The 19961-nt window shown below is 38.6% G+C and overlaps 1 protein-coding gene and 2 long non-coding RNA genes across 4 annotated transcripts in view; 1 reads left to right on the top strand and 2 right to left on the bottom strand.

Annotated features, from left to right (window-relative positions):
• Positions 1 to 19961, bottom strand: part of LOC309497712 — a 73888-nt gene continuing 53927 nt past the window's right edge. Inside the window, exons 2-3 of the long non-coding RNA XR_014205672.1 lie at positions 3224 to 8163; positions 1 to 1230 (exon numbers count right to left, since the gene is read on the bottom strand). This is a non-coding gene — a long non-coding RNA (uncharacterized lncRNA). The remainder of the gene's footprint in view (positions 1231 to 3223; positions 8164 to 19961) is intronic.
• Positions 7682 to 9400, top strand: LOC309497711. The gene is made up of 3 exons (XR_014205671.1): positions 7682 to 7756; positions 7887 to 9229; positions 9277 to 9400. It is a non-coding gene; the product is annotated as an uncharacterized lncRNA (long non-coding RNA).
• Positions 8891 to 17963, bottom strand: LOC309497640 (uncharacterized protein). 2 transcript variants are annotated; one of them, XM_082167930.1, is made up of 4 exons: positions 17918 to 17963; positions 16851 to 17093; positions 9266 to 10795; positions 8891 to 9218 (listed from the first exon to the last, which is right to left on the bottom strand). In XM_082167930.1, the coding sequence occupies exons 2-3, from the start codon at positions 17047 to 17049 to the stop codon at positions 9282 to 9284; spliced, it is 1713 nt and encodes a 570-aa protein (XP_082024056.1). In that variant the 5' UTR covers positions 17050 to 17093; positions 17918 to 17963; the 3' UTR covers positions 8891 to 9218; positions 9266 to 9281. The 2 variants fall into 2 exon arrangements, with proteins under 2 accessions (XP_082024056.1, XP_082024055.1); XM_082167929.1 differs by having other exon boundaries at positions 8891 to 10795.

Raw genomic sequence — 19961 nt, 5'->3', positions numbered from 1 at the left:
AATGAATGTAAATCTCCAATAACAATTAGATATCTTCCCTCCTTATCTAGTTATCTTATGGATGAATGGTTTGCCCTTTCTGAAGAGTATGGCCACTCCTCTTGATCTAACTGCACACGTAGCATGATAAGTTTGACCAATCCATCTACATCTTAGTTTGATGTATTCATTTTTATTTAGGTGCGTTTCTTGAAGAAAAATGATGTCACTAGATAACATCTTTAGATGTGCCAAAACTTTGCCCCTTTTAACGGGATGATTTAAATCTTTAACATTCCAAGTGACCACAGTAAATTGTCTTCCCTTATCCCGCTGCGTTAAGTTATCCTGCATGGTGTAGGCTCATACAATATGTATATAAGCCCTATCAATGTGACATGTATGGTCATATACGGAATATAGAGGTCCCAGAACAACCCTCCCTTTGACATACTTTTGCCTATACTAAGAGAAACCTTCAAAGTAAGTAATGCGCAAAGTAAGGCGCCACCCAACTAAGGAAGTTACAAAATAAACAAAAATGATCTAATGACCTTCTACAATGGGCTCTGCATTCACAAACTGGAGAGACATGGGTATTCAAACTATTGGTGACCTATTCATTGATGGTCTCCTTTAGTCAGCTGCAGGCAAAATACGGTTTGCATAAAAACAATTTTTTCCGATATTTGCAGCTCAGGGACTATGTGAGAAAGCATTTGCCTTGTATTGACGAGGCTTCTTCTGCTAAGTTTGATGAACTTTTAGGGCTTGGATGTGGGGTTAGTCACTTGATTTCTCTACTATATAACTCTTCACTATCCACAACTCCACCTTCTACACAGGGTATAAGATTACAGTGGGAGCAGGAAATGGGGGAGGAGATAAGTGACGAGTTATGGGTTAATGCATTAGAGAATATTCATAAATGCTCTCTCGGCACAGCCTTATTCAATTTAAGATTATTCATTGACTTCATTACTCTAAAACAAAGCTGAATATAATTGTTTCAGGTGTTTCCCCAATATGTTATAAATGTGAGACAGAGGAAGCCACGCTCTTGCATAGTTATGCTCTTTGCTCTAAGTTTACTAAGTTGACAAATATTTTCCAAAATCTGTCAGAAATATTACGTTGAATTAGAGCCTGATCCACTTGTGGTAATATTTGGATTCTCAGATAACCTCACTTTTCAAAAATCTCAACAAAAGTTGTTGTCCTATGGACTTGTTATTGCAAAGAAACTAATGGCTCGTTTCCACTGAGCGGTACGGTACGGAACGGGTCGTTTCCACTATCAAAAGTTGTGAATGGTACCAAAATGCCGAACCGTACCGCACTTTTTGGGTACCCTTCCGTTGTGGTACGGTACTAAAAGGTGGAGCTAGACTCACTGCAGGACGTTGATTGGTTGACAGAGAATCGTCACTTGCGCGTGCTACAAGGGGAATGACAACATAAGAAGCACCACTTTTTAATATACAGTTTAAAATAATACTACTGTTACTGTGTCACGAAATGTAGTTTTAAGAGTTTTTCAGGCGAGAATGTAGTTGCTTAAAGCTCAAATCTGTGGTTTATTTATGAAAATTTGAGATCCATGCAATCACCGGGCGCTCGGCGCTCATGTACCCCGCCTGGAACAGCCTTTCCTCGGCTGGTCCTTCTGACGTTTGCCGCTGACTCTGACGTCTCTGTAGTGGTTAAACGAGATATAATTCGTCTTGTGTAGACCTAACCGGCGATCTTTGGTCTTGTGAATCTATAATTTGTTCCCTGGTCGAACTGAGAGCTAAGTGAAATTTCATAACTTTATATTTAGGCTATTTAACTTTACCGTTGTATCGTTAGACTAGAGCGCTGACTTTGTATGTTTGACTGAATTGTTTGCTTTATTTCTTATTGTGTAGCTTCTTGTACTTTATAATAATAATAATAATAATTCATTACATTTATATAGCGCTTTTCTCGGCACTCAAAGCGCTTTACATAGAAGGGGGGAATCTCCTCAACCACCACCAATGTGCAGCATCCACTTGGATGATGCGACGGCAGCCATATTGCGCCAGAACGCCCACCACACACCAGCTTACTGGTGGAGAGGAGACAGTGATGAAGCCAATCAGAATATGAGGATGATTAGGAGGCCATGATAGACAGAGGCCAATCGGCAAATTTGGCCAGGATGCCGGGGTTACACCCCTACTCTTTCGAAATACATCCTGGGATTTTTAATGACCACAGAGAGTCAGGACCTCGGTTTAACGTCTCATCCGAAGGACGGTGCTCTTTGACAGTATAGAGTCCCCATCACTATACTGGGGCGTTAGGACCCACACAGACCACAGGGTGAGCACCCCCTACTGGCTTTCTCAGGAGGTCTCCCATCCAGGTACTGACCAGGCTCAGCCCTGCTTAGCTTCAGTGGGCAACCGGTCTTGGGCTACAGGGTGACATGGCTGCTGCTAATTTTTTTACTTTACTTTTTATAATGGCTATTATTGATAAAACTGAAATTTAACAAAAAGAGACAGGGTTGAGTTTTGTAATTTTTTATTTTATTATATAGAATATGATCACAGTACAAATGCACATATTGCCTGAACCATATTAATAAGTTTAATATTTTTAAAATTTAAACGAAAAGAGGCAGGGTTGTGTTATATATATATATATTGTTATAAATAGGCTAACGTTACATGCAGTGAATATAATCAATACGCGTTGCCTGAACCACATTTGTGTGGCTATAATGTTTAAGATTTCTTTAAATGAAAACGTAAAGAGGCAGTGTGGTGTTTTATAACATTTCTTTTTATTGTTGCCTAAAATATACATACAGAGATAACCGGAGTAGCAGAGCGAGCTGACTGACGCTTTCAAGAACGCGCTGTTCCATCAGCAGAATTATCGGACTCGCGTCCTCGGGAGTCATTCTCCTGAGCTGGACTTGGCAAGTCCGAACTTTGCGTACTTGCAATTGAGAAACGCCTAATGTCGGCGGCGGCGCTTGGCTTCTTGTGACAAACATGCCGAGAAGCTAGAACCAGATCTGCTGTATGTCATCCATTGTTGTTTATGTCGCTTTCTTCTTCGCGCGAAAATGACATCGATCGCTTCTTTCCGGCATAGGCTACACCACGCCTATCAAGTAAGGGTACTGTTAGCAGTGGAAACGCTAGCCGATTCATGGTTTACCGACCCGAACCGTACCGTACCACTCAGTGGAAACGAGCCATAATACTTAAGTTTTGGAAGAACAACAAAGTCCCTACTGTTAAAATGTGGTAGGATGAAATGGTTAGGTTATTACATCTGGAAAGAATTCGTTTTTCTTTATTAAACAGACTGGACCAGTTTGATAAGATTTGGTTTTCCCTTCTCCATTACCTTGATAGCATAATTTAAGTTGGCATGTTTAAGTAGGCTAAGTGTGTAGCATTGATTGTCCCATTAGTGTGATATGACTTAAGTCCCTAGGGTGGGTTGGGTGGTAATGGGAACTGTTCTGTCTTTCTTGTTCATTGTGTTTGCCTTTTTGCTTTTATTTTATTATTTTCTTTTGTCTCTTATGTTTATAATGAGGAATCGTAAAAAGCGATAAACAATGATTGTCAAATTGTTGGATTCCCTAATAAAAACATTTTAAACACAGAAATAGTTATTGGTGTTAGATAATGAAAGAAAAGAACTGGCACCTATGACCAGGTTCCAGTTGATGATGCTTTTGTGTACATCCCCATTTTGGATACCCTCAAATTTATGTTTCGCAATTCAGATATTTGTAAGCATTTTTAAAATGGGGGTTGACATTAGTCCTGATGTATCCACCTTATTCCTGATGACCTTACTGCGTTTTGAATTATGGGTGGCACTTCCGGTTTGGGGAACTTCCATTCAAAAAGGCTGAAACTAATAATTTCAAATCATAAGGTTGTCCCACAAATAAAGCTGATCCGTCAGTTTGACTGGATGAGCTGTCAATTTTCCTTCATGGTTTATTTTCAGACATCATGAGAATAACGTTATACTTGTTATTTTAACATGACATGTTATAACAAGAATATCTATGGCAAGAGCTCTTTTCATTCGCTGCTTTCTTTTCCTCGTGATTATTTTATTTTTTCCCTTTGCAATCCGCTGTTAAAGTATGAAAAAGGAAAATATATACTGCACATTTGTGGTCTGTTCTCCCGAATTTAATTTACAATATATTCCATTCATAATTCACTGGAATGCCTGAAGAATCTCTCGTTATTCTCCTCAAATCCTCACGTCTCTTTCCAGGTTTGTTTTCACTGGAAAATGCAATTTATAATCTGTCAAAATGACGGAAATCAGTTTGAAATAGTTTCACGTAATGCTGAAGTCAATGAACATTTTTATTGAGAGACATTAATGAGAAGTTACATAATACAGATATATATTACTACAGTGATATTTAACCCGTCCATTATTGCTGTGGAAAGACTTGCGCTTTTGGGGTTGTTTGGTCTGTTAAAAGTACCTTGTTGATGCTTTTACACTTTTCAATTTCCTTTTAATGTTCGATGGTTGAAGGGCGAGTAGATTGATGTCATCTCATTGTGACACTTTTTTAACATATTGCGTTCATAGAGCGAGCCTTTAGTTATCACAGATTGTTTACAGCTTAACGGAAGTTGCACCCATAATTTGCGTAAACCGTCATGGGGCGTAGGAATAAGGTGGATACAAAGATTTTAGTGATCGAAGTTACTACAAAGGCCACCCATTATTTTTAAAACACAATTGACCCTTTGCAGGGAGTTTGATTGACAGGCGATCTGACCAATCATAATCCGCCATCCACTGAATCTGTCATTTTTGTCCGACAAAGCAGTCAGGAGAGTTAGTAGATTAACATTGGAGGATTTGAACGTGAAAAACGGAGTGTACTGACGTCTTTCCGCGGTTAAAACAACATTCCTTCTTATGTTCTTCCATGTTTATTTGATGCTATAAATTAACTAGAAGGAAGAGATGATCGGTTCACGAGCAGCTTTAACTGAGGCTCTACAGCGATCTGTCACCACACATTAAAGAGCCAAAAAATGGTATTCATTGTTTAAATTTCTTTAAAAAAAAGATCAAATTTGAAAGTTGAGACTTTGTTTCATATCAAAGGTTACCTGGTCTGTCCTGTCTGTCAGCGCGTTTTCAGTGTCCTCTGCTCTGCGATGTATTTTTCTCTGCATGAGAACATGGTGTGGCGTGAGAGCGGCGTGGCTTGTCGGGCATACAGTAGCAACAGTAACTGAAGGGGGCAGGTCTTTGCGAACGGTCAATTCCTTACAAATCCAACTGTATTATGACGATTTTGAGACAAGCAATCCACTGAGGTCAAAACAAGGAATTCACAAGACTGGCTGTCTTTACTTTATCCTGAGAAATCATCCACCGAAATTCAACTCTGCTGTACTAAACATACACTTAGTTTCTCTCTTCCACTCCCAAGATGTTAAAAAGTATAGATTTGATGCCATCTTAGCACCTTTGATACATTTTTTAAATTCTTGAAAGTGAGGGGATTTTATTTGCCCTCAGAGTTTTTTAACAGTCATTACTATTGTCACTTGATTTTAACTGAAAAATCTGATGCCAAGAATGTTTATTGTAAGTTTACCTGTTCAGCGTGATGACGTTTAATCTCCTCGACAGCCTCTAGTCCCATTTAGCCACTTGTTCGAGACACGTAACAGATTAAAGAAAATCACGAGTGGGGTACTACTGATGTATTTTATGTTGTAGAATAATTTGTGTGTTTTGGCCTACAAAGTGATGTCAAACCTGCACCACTCTATACACAGAAACTAATCTAACATGCAACTACATGAGACTTGATACGTTTCAATAAATTGTACTGTTTATTTTTAACATTTATTTTCTGATTCATGTTTATTTCATGCTGAGGAAGAGATGATCGGTTTGTGAGCAGCTACAGCAATCTGTGATGCCACATTAAAGATCGCACAAAAATATTTACTCTTTGAATTTAAAGATAAACATGATAGAATTAGAAAATATTTTAGAATCTAGACTAATTCTTATCAAGTAACAAAGCTTATTGTAAGTATTGGACAGTAGGCACACTACAAATAATGTTTAGTGAAGTTTTTGTTCTTGCTGGACCCTACCTACATCCTCCCCAGTAGGAAAGCTCTGAAGGATATGGTAGGCAAGAAGCACATAGATCTGAAGGAGAAGGCCTAGGCTGAGGTGTGGAAGGTTGCAGCAGTGAGACTGACATCCAGCGTGTGGACATCAATTAACACTGATGCGTACATGGCGGTAACATGCCACTATGTGACCTCAGAGTGGAAGCTCTCATCTATCCTTCTGGGTGTGACCAAGTTCCCCAAGACCCACACATCAGCTCACATCACAGAGGCAAAAGCCACTCTGATGGGGGAATGGGGTATATCTGAAAATGTGAGCTGCTTAGTCACTGATGGTGCAGCAAACATGGTGGCTGGCCATCGATTCAACCCCTGAGTTAGAAGACCTCTGTAGCTGTGGATGCAAGATCGCGGGTCACTTCAGGTCCAGCACCACAGCCAAGGACAGGCTGTCACAGTTCTAGGACTAGATGGGTAGGTATCAACATAAGATGATTCAGGAAGTGGAAACAAGATGGAACAGCACCTTCTCAATGAGAGCTTCTAGGAGCAGTTCTCCCCACTTTAAGATCAAACCATCACCTTTCACAGCTGAAGAGTATAATTATATAAATCAGTGCCTGGGGATCTTGGGCCTTTCCACCAAGACATGGTGGAAAGACAGAGGAGGAAAGGGTGTCAGTTTCCAAGGTGATCCTAATGATCAGGATGTTGAAAACAGTCATACGAGAGATGAGTACCCAAATGACATCAGAAATGGCCTCACGACTGGCTGCAAACCTGCTCAAACAATTGAATGAGAGGTTTGTCATGAGCAAAAGAGCTGCCTTGCTCTGGCAACACTTTTAGACCCACGGTTTAAAATGGTTGTTTTTAGTAACAACACCTGTACCCAAAATCTAATTTCACAATGTGAAGCAATCCTCAAAGGCCTCTAGACCTGAGAGACAATCACCAACACCAGTAACCTCAGCAGCGCCACAAGCTCATCATCAAACATTGTGGTGGTAGACTTATGGAAAACCCTGGACAGCCATTCTAGTGATTCACAGCGAAACCAACAGTGCCACTGCACACGCTACCAGTGTAAGTACAGAAGTACCTTGTACATTCTGCCACGTATTGATGATCCACTTGAATACTGGTCTAGACAGAATACGGTTTATAAACACCTCCATGACCTGGCTAAACACTACTTGTGTACACCTGCATCATCTGTACCATGTGTGAGAGAGTATTCTCCAGGGCTAAGAGAAGAAATCCACAAAAAAAGGAACCGACTGAACGCCAACACACTGAAACAGATCCTGTTTTTGAATAAAAATAATGAGGCCTTTGTGGCCCAAGCACATTCCCTGAAAAAAAAAAAAAAAAAAAACACATTGAAAGCTTCGAGTAATGAACCATTTTTCGGCACAATTTGATGAAAGCCTCAAACGCCTCAGAAAGCCTCGATTTCCCATCAGTACATTGAGGAACATTTATAAAAGTTAAAACAACCTCAACATGTAAATGTAGCGTTGAGCTCATAAATCACAGATGTGAATCTTGTCTGGATGTTACAGGGACAGATGAACAGGTGTGTGTTTATCCAGTGGAGAGTGGCTCATGAAGCTGAATGCTGCCATCAAAGGCTTTGAGTGAGTATACTACAGAAATGAATAACAACTATTTAAATACTAAGTTGTAGTTTATTTTAATTATTGTAATTTCAAACAGAGCTATTACAGCACTTTTCTGATTCTTGATGTCTGTGCATTTGCTGCACAGCTTTTGTGGTGGAGCAGGACCTGCAAGGGAAGATGATGGCGGCATTTGTGAAAAAAAAAGCGTTTTTGACTTCTAAATAATACTGAAATCAAATGACATTGTGCGGTTAAAATGACTGCTTTTGTGTTATGTTTGTGCATTTTTGTAGGATCTGAAATGTCAGCAGACTGGTGTGAGCACTGAGGATGAGGAGCCCAGAGCTGAATCCTGGAGATGGTGCCATGGATGAGTCCCTCCATCACTCCACCTGCCCTTACGATACCCACCATCACTCCACCTGCCCTTATTGCCTCAGATAGTGAAGCACAACACATCACGCAACAACCTCAGGCACGAAGGAACGGCTCACCTCTGGCGGTCAGCTGATTCATCAGAATAAAGCTGCAGAATGGGAACCGCTGTGTTGAGATGGCAGAAGGATGTGGGGTTCAGCGCCTGTAGCCTACATACATGATTGTAGTTTGAATAAAGCTTTGTTTCATGTGTTCACTTGTATATGCATTTGTTTATTGTGTGATGGTGACTTTCATTCATTCTTTTACTAATTTATTAATATTTCTCATTGTTGTCAGTAAATAAAAAAAATATTATTGATACTTACATTTTTAGAGTATAAAATCAACAGTTTTCTCCATCTATATCTATCATGGGTTTGCATAAATAATATGAGATTTTATACACAGGAAAAAAGAACCTACAAGGTTGAATATCTTAATATATATTTTCTTAAATAATTTGGTTATTTATAGGCCTAGGGATGAAACGACAGTTAAATTCAACAAGAAAAAGAGGAAAACATAAAGCAATAAGCCACTTTTGCTTATGGATGAAAATGTTTGGATATAAAATAAAGAAATTAACAACATATTCGAGAGATGACAATTTTGGGATTTCGTAATAAAAATAAATAATATCGTTAAGGATAAAACGGTGGGTCACATTAGTGGGGTTAAATAAGAACTTAAATCAACCCTAAATGTATTCACAAAATAAATGGGCAGCAGTTTCTTCAAAAAGACCACAAAATGAGCAAGTTTAATCAATATCAAGATATTTACAGATAGATGAATTAAACGTGTCGTTCAAATCTTTTAAGTTGTTGTGCTTGTGATAATGCGTTGTAGGTCACATGATAACATCAACATGGCAGATGTCCGGTTCGCATTCATACTTAACGACATCAGGCTTTAAAGTACCTACTCTTTTAGCGCTCGTTAAGTAAGTACTTACTGAAATTAAGTACCTACTCATTGAGTATGCGGTTTCGAACGCAGCCAAACTCTTTCCTCAGTGATTGATCGATAGGCTTCTCTCCAATGTGAGTAATTACACGATTCAGAATTGTTTCCAGTCAGTGAAACTCATTCCACACTAATGACATATAAAAGAGTTCTCTCATAAGTGAATCCTCATGTGTTTATTAAGGAATATTTTACGTCTGAAACTATTTCCACACTGATTACATGTGAACGGCTTTTCTCCTGTGTGAATTCTCATGTGGACTATAAAGCCTCCTTTTTGAAGGAAACCCTTGCCACACTGAAGGCATGTGTAAGGCTTCTTTCCAGTGTGAACGCTCATGTGGAGTTCAAGACTTTGTTTTTTAGTGAAAATTTTTCCACATTGTTGGCAGATGAAAGGCTTTTCTCCAGTGTGAACTCTCAGGTGGACTGTAAGGTTTCCTTGCTGATAGAAACTCTTTCCACACTGAGGGCATATGAATGGCCTTTCTCCAGTGTGAACTCTCATATGGACTTCAAGGTTCCCTTTTTTAGTGAAACACTTTCCACATTGTTGGCAGGTGAAAGGCTTCTCTCCAGTGTGAACTGTCATGTGAGCTTTAAGCTTTCTATGTTGATCAAAACTCTTCCCACACTGTTGGCATGTGTAAGGTTTCTCTCCAGTGTGAATTCTCATGTGGACTTTAAGGGCTTCTTTTTTAATGAAACTTTTTCCACATTGTTGGCAGGTAAAAGGCTTCTCTCCAGTATGAATTCTCATGTGGACTATAAAGCTTGCTTGTTGACAGAAACTCTTTCCACACTGAGAGCAAGTGAAAGGCTTCTCTCCATTGTGAATTCTCATGTGGCTTTTAAGGGCTCCATTTTGAATATAACTTTTTCCACACTGTTGGCAGGTAAAAGGCCTTTCTCCAGTGTGAAGTCTCATGTGGACGTCAAGGTTTCCTTTGCTAGTGTAATTCTTTCCACACTGATGGCAGATGTAAGGACTCTCTCCAGTGTGAATTCTTATGTGTGCCTTAAGACTTTCTTTTAGAGTGTAACTCTTTCCACACTTCTGGCAAATGAAAGGCTTCTCTCCAGTGTGAGCTTGCATGTGGTTTTTAAGGCTTTGTTTTTGAGTGAAACTCTTTCCACACTGCTGGCAGGTGAATGGCTTTTCTCCAGTGTGAATTCTCATGTGCCTTTTAAGGCTTCGTTTTGTACTCATACTTGTTCCACACTGTTGGCAAGTGAAAGGCTTTTCTCCACTGTGAACTATCATGTGAGATTTAAGGTTTCTATGTTGATAAAAACTCTTCCCACACAGTTGGCAGGTATAAGACTTCTCTCCAGCATGAATTCTCATGTGGACTTTAAAGCGTTCTTGTTGACAGAAACTCTTGCCACACTGAGAGCATGTGTAAGGCTTCTCTCTAGAGTGAATTCTCATGTGGCGTTTAAGGCTTCCTTTCTGGTTGAAACCTTTTCCACATTGTTGGCAGGTAAAAGGCTTTTCTCCAGTGTGAACTGTCATGTGGGCTTTAAGGTTTCTATGTTGATCAAAACTCCTTCCAGTATGAGAGAAAATAAACAATTTTTCTCCAGTTATAAATTCATGTTTCTCATTCTGCTCTTTCTCTTCCTTTTCATTTAGTTCTGGACTCTCCTCTTTCAGCTGCATCAGGTCTAAGGTGAAAAGAGACCAATACAAGTTAACCCCAGTTTAATGGCACAAAGCAACAGACATCAATACATTGAGACATAAAGCATTAAAACCAACAACATATAGACTAGTTCCTACCCATTAAGCCAGAGGTCCTGGAGATCCACTGCCCAATAGAGTTTAGCTCCGATCCTAATCAAACACACCTGAATCAGCTTATCAAGCTCTTCAGAATCACATAGACAAGTGTGCTGAAGCAGATTGGAAATAAACTTTGCAGGGCAGTGGGTCTCCAGGAGCAGGTTTGAAGATGTCTACACTAGCTATTGAATGCTGTTGCATGTTATCTCAGAACTAGGGGTGCACGATATATCGACTCAATATCGTTATCATGATATCACGTTGCCCGATTTTATATTGAAAGTCTCGCGATAATTATGCAATATTTTGTTTATGATGCGTCCCGTCCGACATGCACCGCTCGAAAAATACACGTCGCTTGGAGAGGGTTAACTTTTCATGCAACAGATTTCACACAGTGGTCAGAAAGAACAGGGGAGACACTTTGTTTCTCTCAATATGACTCTAGAGTCACTACTTGCTTCAAAGCTAATCGCCGTCTCTCTCTCACTTCTCCCTCGCTCTACCACACAGTTGTAACATGGGGATAGTTGTAACACCATCAATTCCACCAATTAGGGATAAGAGTCATGTGATCGCTTCAGTATTTTCCTACTTCCTCCCCGATCCAGCATGGTGATTGTCAAAGCTGGAAACAGGCACATGCAGAAAATATAGAGAAAAAACTGATTTTGGTCAAAAAGTAAAAAATTTGACCAATACTATATTTTGTTAAGTATCTGTACTATTGCAGATAAAACTGTATGACTTATATTCGATTAAATAGTAGTTGCTTAGGCAATATGTGATTTCCCCCCTGCTAATTTCAAACCACTATGCTAATACAGCTAGCTAAACATTGGCTGACATGGGTGGGGAGGGTTGTAACACTTATTTAAAGGTGCTCTAAGCAATGTCACGTGTTTTTTAGGCCAAAACATTTTTTGTCACATACAGCAAACATCTCCTCACTATCCGCTAGCTGCCTGTCCCCTGAACACTGTAAAAAAACGCGGTCTCTGTAGACACCACAGGCTCCACAAACGGCAACAAAAACAAACTGGGCTCACCCGTACCACGAAAGACAACAAACAGTGTTCCAGCCAATAACTGGCAAGAAGTATTTGAGGGTGGGGTTTGGGGGGTTAGTGCACGTACACATGAGGGGGTGTGGAGGAGAGAGAAGCATGAAGAGGGAAGTTTGAATTATGGCCGACACACGACCAAAGAGGCGAAAAAATTGCAAAGAAGAGGGACAAGGATAAGGAACGCGCGAAGTACCAAATTTGCATCGGAAAAACCCTCGAAAGGTGGCGAGAACTCCGCCGGCAGAAGGGCTTCCATTCCGACATTCAGGTTGCTCTGTTTTTGCAGAACAGGTAAATCCATTTTTCTTTCTAAATTGATGTTCATGTTCGCCAAACCAACACAAGGATGTAATTAGCTAGAACTATGCAGTCAGCGTTAACTTTGGTGAATACAACATATATGTTTCTAGCAGCGATCAATCTCTATTGTATATGATCAAGCAAATTCACAGTAGGGCGACAATTTGTGTGAATGGTTGTTTTCACCCACTGTTTGTTATGAATTTGAATGTTCATTTATAGGCTATTGACAACTTTGAACTAAATTTGTTTACGACGCCGCCGTTGTTTATGCTCACTGGGAAATGCGAAGCTAACGTTATCTTGCTATTATTGCGTCCTTGTATGGGAGCTATAGTTATAACCTCATGTGGCGAAACGATTTTAAGATAATGTTTCTCTTTTTCTGCATTCTGTTCTGCAATATATAAAAGCATTTATCTAACTTGGCGACATTTACACATTGAATGAAGTATCAGTAAAGCTCAACTTTGTTTGTAGTGACTACTTTGACTTTCCTTTATGCCGGAAGGGAGGGGAGGAGGGAGGAGACGAGATGAGGAGGAGGGAGGGTCTAGCTAGCCTCCATTTTGTTTGACAACAATTCGAACGTCAACAAGAAGTTACGTCTCCCGACATCGCTTAGAGCACCTTTAAAAAGTGTCACAACCATCCCCTTACTAAGAATATAACTAAGAATTTTCTTGATTTTAGTATTTTTAAAGAATAACTAGGGCATGGGAAAGAAAGACTGACAGAGGTGTCTCTGTCAGTGTTTTAAATAAAGTGGTTTGCATGGAGCAATTTAACAACTCAATTTAACAAGGTTTGGGTGAAATGCGCCCTATGCAGTTTCTGGGCCAATCAAGCCTGCACTCCAGGGTTACCAGCAGCATTCATCTGTCAGACTCTGATTAAGAATATACACACATAGACACACACGCACATTGACATGTTATTTTTTGTTAGACTTAAAGATGTGCAAAGATGTTATTTAATATGGTACATTGTAGTACATGTTTTTTGTTTTGTTGTTTTTTACCTAAAAATGTACAAAGATGTTATTTAATTAGGTACATTGTAGTAACCTGAAACCCTCTTTCAGCTCAAGTCTACCTCACAATCTTTTTGAAAAATGCAACTTAAAATGGGCGTGTGCTGAGAGAGGAAGGGAGTGCAATGGGTATGACAGGGAAGGAGAGGAAGAGGGGGGCGAGCAACTGTCATCTGTCAGTGGCCCATGCCGAGTCTCATTAAAAATCAGGGGTAAAACATGAGGAAATACAAGATTTTTATTTATTTTTTAAAGTTCAATGAAATACACTAACCGCCTGTTTGTCCTTTCAAAAGTAACTGAATGTCCTGCTACATATATCAGAATAACACTTTGACGTGTATGATTTTGAATCCGACAGCAGGGCCGTAGCTAGAGGATTCGGGGCCCCTGAAAAAATATTGATGTAGGCCCCCTTCACCAATATCATATACTGTACAATAGATGAGCATGGAGGCCCACGTATAACAGAAGAAGGTGATGTTGGTGTAAAACCTTTATTTTAAAAGTTAAATGTATATAAAAATTACAACTAATAAAAATAAATTGTTAAATAATAATAAAACCAATTTTTAAAAAGTAACAGCAAAATAATGTTTTTTTCCCCATCAGTCAGTTATAATTCATAAATCAAAAAGTAAACATTTATAAATTGACAAGAATGCAGTCAAATGTAAAAAATAAAGTCATTTGTTGTCTTATTTTTTAATAAAGATAATATTATTAAATAAAGCTCAAATTTATTAATTCAAGTGCAGTGTGTATTCGTATTTTATTGATGTAATAAATACATCATAAGCCGGCAGGTCAGGTGCACAATGCAATGCGTCGTGACTCGTGTCAATTTTTTAATTCTATTTACAATAGTGTAAAAGACAGGAATTTTGACCACGTAATCATTCGGTCGACTGTGGTGCGCACCGATAATGAAAAGTGACAGTACCCGGCAGGCTGTATACGGTAGTTTTCTTTGCATTTAAACATTGCACATTTTAAACAGGACACGCATTAACTGAATAAATGTTAGCCAATACAAACATATTTATAGAAAACAGTTGACAATGTATAGACAGGAGTCCAATAATAGCATAACGAATCACTTATTCTAAAAATAATATAAAGTAACGTTATAAGTTCCGAATCCGACATATAATAAGGGCTGTGTTAACAGTCAACGTCCGTCATTTAACGAATTTTAAAAGCAGGGATGGATAATACAAAATGCTTTTTGACAGAAAAAAAACAAGCAAGCAAGAACAAAATTAAAATCTAGCCCGTCAATTTTAATTTTACAATGATCTTCTTTCTCTGTGTGCGCGCGCGCGCGTCCGTGTTTGTGAGAGAGCTCGCGCAGAACTGATACAACGGTACTTTTTAATCCATAAGTAACTAACGCGCTAGTTTCCATACAAAATAAATATGTAACATAATTAGGTACTTTAGATATAATTAACACAATAACGTAACACATACGTTTCTCAACACTGAGAATGAATGAATAAATAAACGCCTGTTTCTCCAGACTCGCGCTTATCAGTAATCCACAAATCACAGCACTTTCATAATCACTAATGTTAAGCCATAGCGATTTCAAGATTTATAGTTCAGCATTACTTGAGCATTTTATTATTTGCATGACTGAATGATGTCTTCCTCTTTTCTGAGTGACCATGAATAACTTAACGGAGTATTTTAAGATAATCCATGCGATCTGTGTGATCATCGAATCCATAAGATTAAGTTAACTCAACAATCAACTTTCCACATCGACCCCAGGCCGTTTACCTTCAGGAGTCAGAAGTACTGTACTGTCCTCGCTCATGACATCAGTCAGACGGCGGCCGCGGGAGTGGAAGGGGGGTCGAGCGGGAATCTTTATTGGTGTCGATTTTCAGTCTCTTTTTAATGATAGGCCTTACGCATCTGTCAATCATCCCCGCTTGCTATTTGGGGAATGAACCCAGCGCTATGATTGGTCGAACTTTTCTTCTTTTGCTGTAGCTTGATTTGAGGACAGCGCGTGCACAGAGGCGTCACCAGGTTTTTGCGTAGTTTAGAGTGACAAATCGTATCAGCGTACTTTGAAGTCAAAATGCGTATCCGCTACGCAAAATGCGTACAGGTTGGCAGGTCTGCATTGGGAAAAACTAGCATATAGATATCTTTTTAATATTATTTCATAATTTGGCAGCAGATATATTAGGCTAATGCTGCGTTCACACCGAACACGAATTAAGCGTCACATTCATTTCTATCGCGTCTAGTTGGACGCTTGAACATTTTGAATCCAGTCGCGTGTTCGAGGTGAAATTCTTCTTGTGGTAGGGGCAAGTGCTAGGCGGTTGTCTGTTTGCAAGATGGCTGATGTTGATCGAACATTCATTGAGAGAGTTACCGCTCTGTATTTGTATTTTCAGGTCAGAGCAACTGCCCCTCAAAATTCCTGTGCCCGTCCCTGCAGTTAGTTGGATTTTTGTCTATATACACTAAGTTAGGGATTCGTGCCACCCTCTGTATTTTTGTTTTGTTAGTTAGAGTAGTTTAGTTACGACGTCGCGGACGTTGAAGACTTTTTCTTTGATCTTTCTTTTTTTTTGTTCAGGATTAGATATAAATGGTTTAGTTAGTTCCTTTTTGATTGTTATTTTTGTTTGTTTGGTACAATCCTTTTACCCCTTTGTTCCTTCCGTTTTGCTTTGTTCATATGTAAAATATGAATCACTTTACCTTTTATTAAATTAAGTTTACTTGATTTTGTCGTGTTTCTCATTTTATTCAGTGCTCAATGGTGACCGGTGTCTGAACTGGCTTAATGTTCCTCTTCTAAAAATTCCTAGGCGGTTGTGAGCCAAAGAAGGGTCGTAACATGCATCAATTTAAGCTTGTTTTACCTGACAGACTTGAATTCTTTAAACCTTAATGATAATGCTGACATTTACACTCGCTTACATTTGAAGAGAGAAAAGATTACTTTGTTAGTGGTTCTTCAACATCTATCCCATCGCTCTGTGTTGTGCATGTCAAATAAAATGTCATAATCAATTGTCATGTCATTTCTAATGTTTTTTATTTTTATTTATCAGTATTTGATCCTTATTAGTTTCAAATACAGTTTCTGAATGTTATTTACATAAAACACAACATACATTATTCGTGATCAAGTAGTATCGTATTTCATTTTATTTTTACCGTCGGTAACGTGAGGCAAAATAAGATCAAATGAAGGATAAAGTGAAATTCACAGCATTTAAACAGCTTCTGCTCACGTATTTGAAGCATTTTATACAACTACGCATTACTTTACGGAGAGCTTACAACCTACTAGTTATGTTCTGCCTTAAGAACAAATGGTGCAACTGAATAAAATACAGAGTTAGTTATAAACTAGCTAGGCCTCTAGTGTGGACTTTGCTCCAATTTAAGAAAGAACGCAACCCAACCCAGGAGAGCAGACAGGGAACAAAAACCCCTGCCAACAGCAAATGAATTGAGAACATGTACAGGACAAAATAGTTCAGCTTTGAGAATGAAACCAACCTGTTTGTTCCTCAGTATCTTCTTGTTTCACTCTGAATGCTCCTTCAATCCTCATGTCTTCCCTCTCTCTCTCTTTAATAAACGCCATCTTTGTTTGTTCCTCAGCATCTTCTTGTTTCACTCTGAATGTTTCTTCAATCTTCATGTATTCAGTTTCTCTCTCTTTAACAAACGCCATAAACGCGTTAATAAACGCCATCTTTATAATAGTGTCACGTAGACCAGCAGTTTTTCTGTTTTTCTCTGTAATGATAAAGATGAGAATAATTGACAGAAAGAAAAATAAATCCAAACTAAATCTCAAGGTGCATCTCAAACAGCTCTAGTTCAGTAGTAGTTCAGCACACTGAGCGTGTGAGTGAAAGATCATGGAATTAAAATGAAAAAAACTAGCACTACAAATAATCAATAAAGAACAAATAAGAGAAAAAATTTGACAGTCACTTAATATTTATTTTTAATATTAGGTATTTAATGATTAGAGTACATTTTATGAAAGTTGAACACAATTATTTTAAAACTAAATTGAAATAATGCGGGCTGACGACCAACAGAAGCAAATTCTATTAACAACCTCATAGATCACAGAAAGGCTAGCTTTAAAAGTTTATAAGTTATTGTTAAAATTCAGTCTCACTATGGAGCAAATGAATGGAGCATGTTGTCCAATTATGTGTTGAAAAGAACAAGCAGTGAAGGAGTAATATGTGAGATTCTGTTAAAGAAAAAGTGGTCATGTTTGAAACATTTGCTTATAGGAATTAGTAAAGTTGACTCAATTTCGAAAATCTCAGTTTCTCCATCACAACTCGCCAGGGACCGAATTCGTGTTACTGACAAACTTATTCACGATATGGAGCGAGATGAGACGCACGTTTTCTGTTACTCGTGTGAATACGCTTTACTGACAAAAATAACGTTCGTTAATTTTAGGTAAAGCATTTCAATGGCATTACAATATTGTACATTCAATATTAATTAATTACTTTTATATCGTTTGTAAAAACTATAAAATTGCCTGAACGGCTAGTATAATTTAAACACTCTAAAAGCTTAAAAACACTAACCTCATCCCTAACCGAGTCACAGCGCGACGCAGCCGAATGACGTCACGTCATCAGATCAAAATAAAAGTCCTGTGTAGTGCGGAGACATTTAAGTGCTTGGAAAGTTATATGTAAAAATTTGTCAGAGGTATTGAAAGTTTTACTCGTGGTGAAATGAATTTATGTATGCACACACACACACACACACACACACACACACACACACACACACACACACACACACACACACACACACACACACACACACACCAACAATGTATCAGTTCAATTATGTGATATAAGTACCAGTGAAAGAGTAATATGTGACATTCTGTCTAAAAAGAAAAAAACAGTCATGTATGAGTGCAGAACTAGGGATTGGGAACTTTTTGTTTGATACATTTATTATAAGAACCACAGCAAAAACTATTATTCTACTTTTAAATGAAAACAAGGTTTGTCAAAATCAAACTCTTAGTAGGCCACAGACTACTTTAAAAACACACAAAAAAACAAATATGCAACAATTAATAGGCAATAATATTGAAATATTTTATTATTAATTGTGAAAAACTAATTGTTTTTGTGCCACCACCAACTTTGACCTAATGTCCATGAGTGAGTATGTTCCATATGAAGCATTATGACCTGGGCTGTTATATAATATGCAGTCTCTTGACACGATACGCCTATTTTACAAAATGGCGGCGGAGATCAGAAGTAGGGAAGCGATACTTCCGGCGTGGTGAACAAATGAAAATGAGTCCTATAGAGCATCACAGTCCCGCCCACAGCCCGAGAGAGCTTAGGTGCCGGAAGTAAATTTCCCATTACATTTCTCCCATTGACGTTTTGGAAAAATCTGTATCTAAAGAGTTTTAGAGCATGTCTGAGGATAGCTACGGCTGAACTCATAAGCATACAACATATCATTTCGAGTGAAAAAACGAAGAGAAAATCCCCAAAAAGTCAAAGGTACAAGACTGTACATATTTTCATTTCCGAGCGAAGGAACTACTCATCCCATAAACCACCGCGCCTCACTGAAGTCGACTGAAGCCACAACCGCGAAAGAGCCTTTTGAGCGACTTCCAAATCTGACGACGGCCACGCGAACTTTTTCCTCCAGTGAATTTTATATAGTGAATGTGCAGTTAATAGCAGTTCTTTCAGTAGTAATAGTGTAAATAATAGTGTTTTATATAGGTATTGTGTTTTGAATTTTATATTTATCATTGTGTATTTTATCGTGTATTTTATATTGTGTGCGCGTGTGAAAGCGGTTAACGATAACGTTAGCAACATGGTGCAGTGCTTTGTACCTGACTGTAATCACCGCTCAGTCGTCAACACATGTCGTTTCCATATAGTTTATGGTATAGGTATAACAACCATGTAGTTTGTGTTTATTTCAAAGCCCTTTATGACACAGGACACTCTGCTGACAGGACAGGTTGAGGTCCATGCTCATTTTATTCATGAAGTTATAGTTCATCCTTAATTTTAATAACATTTAATGTATTTTCTTAATGTCCACAACAAGTGAAAATTAAAAAGTGATGGTCAGCAAACCAGAAAGTGCACCACGCCACCGGTCTGATGCATGGACCGGTGCATGGTCTGCTCTTGGACCACCATCATATTCAGTTTATTAACTTGCCATGAATTATTACACAAATGTTCAGTAAATGCATGAAGAGGTATGCCTAGGCTAAATGTTGTTTTGACAGTGGCATCATAAAATGCTTGATATGACTCATACCATATGAAGGCTACAGTAGCCTAGCTAAAGTGAACGATAATGCTAACTAACTAAAAAGGTCTTGTCCCTCATGCTGGCCCTTACAAAACCCACAAGCTGACCCTCGGACACGCTACACTCAACTACATGACCCGATTTGAAGTGGTTTTCACCCCTTTGAACACTTTTGTTTTCCTCCTTGAAAAAAGCCATCATGGCAGCCAAGGAGATCATGATTGCCTTGATAAGTCTACCGTGCAAAAACGCAACACAGGTTTTTAAAAAAAAAAATTTTTTTATTAATGATCTTCAGTCTTCACAGAC

The sequence above is a fragment of the Leuciscus leuciscus genome (assembly GCF_965113295.1).
Source record: "Leuciscus leuciscus genome assembly, chromosome: 4".
In the NCBI taxonomy this organism is placed as follows: domain Eukaryota; kingdom Metazoa; phylum Chordata; class Actinopteri; order Cypriniformes; family Leuciscidae; genus Leuciscus; species Leuciscus leuciscus.
This window is presented reverse-complemented; position numbering and strand designations above follow the sequence as displayed.

Excerpts from the sequence above, each read along its gene's own strand:
- LOC309497640 (XM_082167929.1), bottom strand. The coding sequence starts at position 17,049 with ATGGCGTTTATTAACGCGTTTATGGCGTTTGTTAAAGAGAGAGAAACT. Across the intron at positions 10,796-16,850 it reads AGATACTGAGGAACAAACAG|ACCTGATGCAGCTGAAAGAG; the intron begins GTTGGTTTCATT and ends TTTTCACCTTAG.